General features: G+C 59.0%; 1 gene segment (V, D, J or C); it reads right to left on the reverse strand.

The window, feature by feature from the left end:
* Positions 1 to 6,172: 6,172 nt before the first annotated feature.
* LOC128933555 (Ig heavy chain V region 914-like) lies at positions 6,173 to 6,457 on the reverse strand (the record flags this gene model as incomplete). The annotated part of the segment is given in 1 exon segment: positions 6,173 to 6,457. A coding segment is annotated over 1 exon segment (285 nt), but the record flags the coding sequence as incomplete, so codon positions are not given.
* Positions 6,458 to 6,858: the final 401 nt, after the last annotated feature.

Below are 6,858 nucleotides of genomic sequence, written 5' to 3' on the forward strand. Positions count from 1 at the left end.
GGCTAAACAAGGGGAGTAATGAGAGAAATTGGTGAAGGTTTGGGGATGGGCTCCGGGTGGCTGTGACCCTGCTGGAGTGCGCGGGGAACCTCCAGCCCCCCGGGGGGTCCCTGCGCCTCCTCTGCCGCACCTCTGGGTTTGATTTCAAAAAATTTGCAATGCTGTGGATCTGCCAGAGACCCGGGCAGGGGCTGGAAATGGTGGTAGGGATCAGCAGAAGCAGTGGCAGCATCTTTTACGCGGACTCGGTCAAGGGCCGGTTCACATTGACGAGTGACAACGGGCAGAGCTCGGTGACGCTGACCATGAACAACCTCAAGGACGAGGATTCCGGATCCTATTTCTGTGCCAAAACCAGTACTGATGGTTGTTGTAATGCTGCTGCTCATCTTGATCAAACTGATCTAATCACTGCGTCCCTGTCTGCATCCCCACACCCCAGACCCTTCCCCCTGACCCCACTCCTGTCCCTCAGTCCCAGCCCTGCTCTGGCTCTGCCCCACATGTCCCCTCTGGGCCACACTCAGTGCCCTCATTCCTCAAATGTCACTGAAATGTCAGGATTTGGGCCCAAAGTTAAGATCAGGGATCAAGAATTCAAATATGGCCTAAAATTCCCGATCTGAGGCCAATGGCGCAGATTTGGGTCGGTGGCTGTCACTTTGTGTCCGCAGGGGAGATTTGGGGTAAAACTGGAAAAGTCTGGGGGCAGTGGTTGGGATTAGAGGGACGAGGCGGAGCTCAGGGTGAAACCAGCCCTGATTTGGGGCCAGGAGCTGAGATTTGGGGCCAGGAGCTGAGATTTGGGGCCAGGAGCTGAGATTTGCGGCCAAGGGCTGTGATTTGGGGACAAGAGCTGAGGTTTAGGGCCAGGAGCTGAGATTTGGGGCCAAGAGCTGAGATTTGGGACCAGGACTGAGATTTGGGGCCAGGAGCTGAGATTTGGGGCCAGAGCAGGGCAGGCTTGGGACACGGGGACAGGAGTGGGGTCAGGGGCTGGGGTTTTTGGGAAGAGTCTGGGGAACGGGGACGGGAGGGGACACGGGGATGGGGCCGAAACGTCAAACATCAGCAGCATAAGGAGCAGCACCAGCACCAGTGCGTTTGGCACAGAAATAGGATCCGGAATCCTCGTCCTTGAGGTTGTTTATGGCCAGCGTCACCGATCTCTGCCCATTTTCGCTGGAGATCATGAATCGACCCTTGAACGATGGCGCGTACCCGGTCCAACCACCATTGTAGCTGATACTCGCAACCCACTCCAGCCCCTGCCCGGATCTCTGGCGCAACCAGAACATGTCTTAACTTCCGAAACTGATCCTGGACCCTCGGCAGAGGAGACGCAGGGACCCCCCGGGGGGCTGGAGGTCCCCCCCGCACTCCAGCAGGGTCACGGCCGCCCAGAGCCCTGCGGGACAAAGGGGAGATGGGGATGGGGCCAAAGCTCAACCCTTGACCCAAATCCTGAACCTTGGCCCCGAATTGGGACCCTTAGACCTCCTCTACCGCAGCGACCAGAGGCTGAGCTGCCCTCTGCCAAACACAGATGTTCACAATGACCAAAACCAGGGACTTTCTGTTTCCTTTCCTGCCCCGGCTGGGCCCCAGCAGCTGCCGGGGAGGAAGTGGGGGGAGGCTGCAGAGCCCCAAAATCACGGCGTCTTCTCCTCCCTCCCTCCCTCGCTCCCACCTGGGGCTTCACTTCTCCCTCAGCGGCCTCGGTGTCTGGGGCTGCTCCTTGGGGCTGGGGCTGGAATCCTCTCTGCGAGCTCTGGAGAATAAACCCCCTTTTTTAACCAAAAACACATGAAATTTTGGGGAGATGAAACTGTTTAAATTGATCTCGAGCCAAGGGCTCCTTGCTGAGCGCAGCAGATGGGTGCAAGGGTGGAGTCACCTGGAACGGTTCATCGGTCAAGGGCTGGGTCAGCACGGCCAGGGACAGCAGGCTGAGCTTGGTGACGCTGGCCATGTGTGACCACAGGAGAAAGGTCTGGGGACAGCTGAGGACACAGCGATGGGGACAGGGCAAAAAGCACCGGCAAAATTAGCATTGCCACCAGAAATAGGCGCAGAAATAGGATCCGGAATCCTCGTCCTTGAGGTTGTTCATGGTCAGCGTCACCGAGCTCTGCCCGTTTTCCCTGGAGATCGTGAACCGGCCCTTGACTGACGGTGCATAGTAGGCGCTGACACTTTTGCTGATACTTGCGACTGGCTCCAGCCCCTGCCCAGTTCTCTGGTGGATCCCGAAAATTCCATAATCCCCAAAACTGAACCCGGACCCTTGGCAGAGGAGGCGCAGGGACCCCCCGCGGGGCTGGAGGTCCCCCCCACACTCCAGCAGGGTGACGGCAGCCCGGAGCCCTGCGGGACAAAGGGGAGATGGGGATGAGGCCAAAGCTCAACCCTTGACCCACATCCTGACTATTGGCCACAAACTGGGACCCCTGGAGTTCATCATCCTCCTCCCAGATGGGTCCCTTCATGTTTCCCAGCTGGCCACACCGACTTGAAGGCTCTTAACAAGTCCGATATCTCATCCCCATCTCCCCTTTGTCCCGCAGGGCTCCAGGCGGCCGTGACCCTGCTGGAATGCGGGGGAGACCTCCAGCCCCCTGGGGGGTCCCCGCGCCTCCTCTGCCGAGGGTCCGGGTTTGATTTTGGGAAATTTGGGATTGGCTGGATCCTCCAGAGACCCGGGCAGAAGCTGGAATTGGTCGCAAGGATCAGTAGAAAAAGTGGCACCTGGTATGCAGATTCGGTCAAGGGCCGGTTCACGATGGTTAGTGACGACTCACAGAGCTCGGTGACGCTGACCATGAACAACCTCAAGGACGAGGATTCTGGATCCTATTTCTGTGCCAAAACTGATTATGATGGTTGGAATATTGGTGCTAGGTATGTTCACAATGCCTGTGCTGACCCCATCCCCATCTCCAAATCCCCTCCTGTCTCCGTTGCCCAGACCCTTCCCCCACACCCCCAGCCCACACCCAGCCCTTGACCATTGATCCCAACCTTGCTCTGCCTCGGCCCCAGTTCTCGCCTGCTGACCCCAAACCACAACTCCTGAACCCAAATCTCCTCTCTGTGCCCCAAATCTTTGCTCTGCAGGTCGGGGTTTGGGCCCCAGGGCCCCGATTTGGGTCGGATTTGGGGATTTGTGTCAGTGGTGGCTACTCGGGGCAAGCAGCGCAGATTTGGGCAGAGTTGGGAGAGTTCAGCCCAGGCATCCTGGCAGAGGGGCCGGGGCCAGCCCAGCAGCCAAAATGGCCCCGAGGGGGCCCCGGGCTGAGGTGTGCGGCCAGGAGCTGAGAATGTGGGGCAGAGCCAGAGCAGGGTTGGGGCACGGTGACAGGAATGGGGTCAGGGCATGAATTTGGGAAAAGGGTCTGAGGAACGGGGACAGGGGAGACCCTGTGGACAGAGATAGGGTAAAATGATAAGCAGCAGCGTGATTATATTAAGCACTATGAGCATTCTTGGCACAGAAATAGGATCCAGAATTCTTGTCCTTGAGGTTGTTCATGGTCAGCGTCACCGAGCTCTGCCCGTTGTCCCTGGAGATCGTGACCCGGCCCTTGATGATGGCGCGTAGACGGTGTTGGAACCACTGCTGCTGATCCCGGCGAGCCACTCCAGCCCCTGCCTGGGTCTCTGACGGATCCAGAGCATGTGAGAACTCCCAAAATCGAACCTGGACCCTCGGCAGAGGAGGCGCAGGGACCCCACGGGGGGCTGGAGGTCGCCCCCGCACTCCAGCAGGTTCACGGCCTGCCCAGAGCCCTGCGGGACAAAGGGGAGATGGGGATGAGGCCAAAGCTCAAACATTGACCCCAACATTATTAATTTTGGCCTCAAATTTGACATTAATTCCTTTTCCTCCTGCTCATGGTGTCCAGCCTATGTGGGTGCACCACATTTTATCAGCTGTCTACCCCCACTTTGAGGCCCTGAGCCAATCAGGTTTCTCATCCCCATCCCCCCTTTGTCCCGCAGGGCTCAGGGCGGCCGTGACCCTGCTGGAGTGCGGGGGGGACCTCCAGCTCCCCGGGGGATCCCTGCGCCTCCTCTGCCGAGGGTCCGGGTTTGATTTTGGGAATTTTGCCATGTGCTGGATCCGTCAGAGACCCGGGCAGGGGCTGGAGCCAGTCGCAAGTATCAGCAAAGGTGGCAGCCCCTACTACGCGCCATTGGTTCAGGGCTGGTTCAGGATCTCCAGGGACAACGGGCAGAGCTCGGGGACACTGACCATGAACAACCTCAAGGACGAGGATTCCGGATCTTATTTCTGTGCCAAATCTTCAGGTGTTAGCACCGCTCTTACTGCTATTATTGTTGTTTGGTTTACTGTTTGGGGTTCTCACCCCATCCCTGTCCCCAGCTGTCCCCAGCATCTTCCCCAAACCCCCCTGACCCACCCCTGACCCTTTGTCCCAGCCCCGCCCCCTTAGCCCCAACACTGCCCATTGGCCCCAAACCCTGCCCTGGGTCTGGCCCCAAACTCAACTCTCGGTCCCAAATCTTTCCCCCGACCCCCAAAAGTGCCCCAAGGGCCTAGATTTGGGGACAGTGGGTGAAGTTTGGGTAAGCGGCTGCGGCTGGGAGCCCAGAGCGGGAATTTGGGGCAGAATCGGGCGAGGTTTGGGGCCAAAGCAGGAGGGTTTTGGGCAGAACCAGTTGGGGGTTTGGGGTCTTTTGTTGCCATTGGGGGAAATGGGGCAGATCTGGGACAAAGGGGCAAGACTGGGGACTTGGGTGTGGGGGAAGGGTTTTCGGCTTTGGGGACTGGTGGGGACACTGAGATGGGGATGGATCCCCCAATGGTGCATTTACCAATAGCAGGAGGGCCCCAATTATCAGCATAAGAACGTTTGGCACAGAAATAGGATCCGGAATCCTCGTCCTTGAGGTTGTTCATGGTCAGCGCCACCGAGCTCTGCCCGTTGTCCCTGGAGATCCTGAACCGGCCCTTGACTGAATCCGCGTACCCGGTGCTGGAACCATCGTTCCTGATCCCCGCAACCCATTCCAGCCCCTGCCCGGGTCTCTGGCGGAACCAGTGCATGGTAAACTGCCGAAACTGAACCCGGACCCTCGGCAGAGGAGGCGCAGGGACCCCCCGGGGGGCTGGAGGTCCCCCCCACACTCCAGCAGGGTCACGGCCGCCCGGAGCCCTGCGGGACAAAGGGGAGATGGGGATGAGGCCAAAGCTCAACCCTTGACCACAAAATCCCAACTATTAGCCCCCGGTTTTAACAATTTATCCCTCTCCTCCTGCTCCTGGTCACCCTCCCAGGTGGGTCTTATCCCTTTTTCCAGCTGGCCACACCCACTGCAGGCCCTCAGCCAATCAGGTTTCTCATCCCCATCTCCCCTTTTTCCCGCAGGGCTCTGGGCGGCCGTGACCCTGCAGGCGTGCGGGGGGGAACTCCAGCTCCCCGGGGGGTCCCTGCGCCACCTCTGCCGAGGGTCCGGGTTCGATTTTTGGAGTGTTGCAATGGGCTGGATGCACCAGAGACCCAGGCAGGGGCTGGAATACATCGCCAGTATCAGCGACAATGGTCGTAGCACCTGCTACGCACCATCAGTGCAGGGCCGGTTCAGGATCTCCAGGGACAATGGGCAGAGCTCGGTGACGCTGACCATGACCAACCTCAAGGACGAGGATTCCGGATGCTATTTCTCTGCCAAGGGTGCTGGTGGCTGTGCTGGTTATACTTGTGCCTATTGTATTGACCCTGCACCCATTGCTATGTCCCCACTGTCAGGGTTCCCCAGACACTTCCCCCAATCCCCAGCCCCTGACCCCATTCCTGTCCCCGTGTCCCAGCTCTGAACTGGCTCTGTCCCAAATCTCCCCCATTCTCCCCCAAACTCCCAACTCTCGGCCCCACCCCTTCGCCCTTGGTGCCAATTTTTGTGCTGAACCCTCAAGATTTAATGCCCGCAGCTTGAGTTTGGGGACAGGGTGGCAGATTACTGGCTGCCCCAGAGGGATTCTCGGGCCAATGGTCACAAGTGTCAAGGGCTGAGGTTTTGGAGTAAGGCTCTGGGTTTGAGGACAGGGGGGACTCCAAATGGGAGCAGGGCCAAAACCACCATGATCAACATCACCACAATCAACATCCTCACCAGCAGCAGGAGCACAACAATCATCCCAATTTTTGGCACAGAAATAAAGAGTGGAATCCTCGACCTTGAGGTTGGTCATGGTCAGCGTCATCAGACTCTGCCCGTTGTCCCTGGCGATCATGAACCGGCCCTTGACCGAATCGGCGTACCAGGTGCTGCCACCGCTGCGGATGTAGGCGACGAACTCCAGCCCCTGCCCGGGTCTCTGACGGACCCAGCTCATGGCAACACTCCCAAAACTGAACCCGGACCCTTGGCACAGCAATGTCAGGGACCCCCCGGGGGGCTGGAGTTCCCCCCCGCATTCCAGCAGGGTCATGGCTGCCCGGAGCCCTGCGGGAAAATAGGGGAGATGGGGATGAGGGCAAAGCTCAACATTGACCCAAATGCTGGCTGTTGGCCCCAAATCGTGACAATCTGCTGTCATCCTGCTGCTCCTGGTGGCCCTTCCCGGTGGGTTCCCCCATTTTTACCAGCAGGCCACACCCACTTTTAGGCCGTCGACCAATCAGGTTTCTCATCCCCATCTCCCCTTTGTCCCACAGGGCTCCGGGCGGTCGTGACCCTACTGCAGTGCGGGGGGGACCTCCAGCCCCCTGGGGCGTCCCTGCGCCTCCTCTGCCGCGGGTCCGGGTTCAATTTCGGCAATTTTGGAATGAGCTGGGTCCGCCAGAGACCTGGGCAGGTTTTGGAATACACCGCGGGAATCCACAGCAGGGG

This window comes from Melozone crissalis, unplaced genomic scaffold (assembly GCF_028551555.1).
Source record: "Melozone crissalis strain CALT ecotype California unplaced genomic scaffold, PUWL_Pcris_2 ptg000011l_1, whole genome shotgun sequence".
Taxonomy (NCBI): domain Eukaryota; kingdom Metazoa; phylum Chordata; class Aves; order Passeriformes; family Passerellidae; genus Melozone; species Melozone crissalis.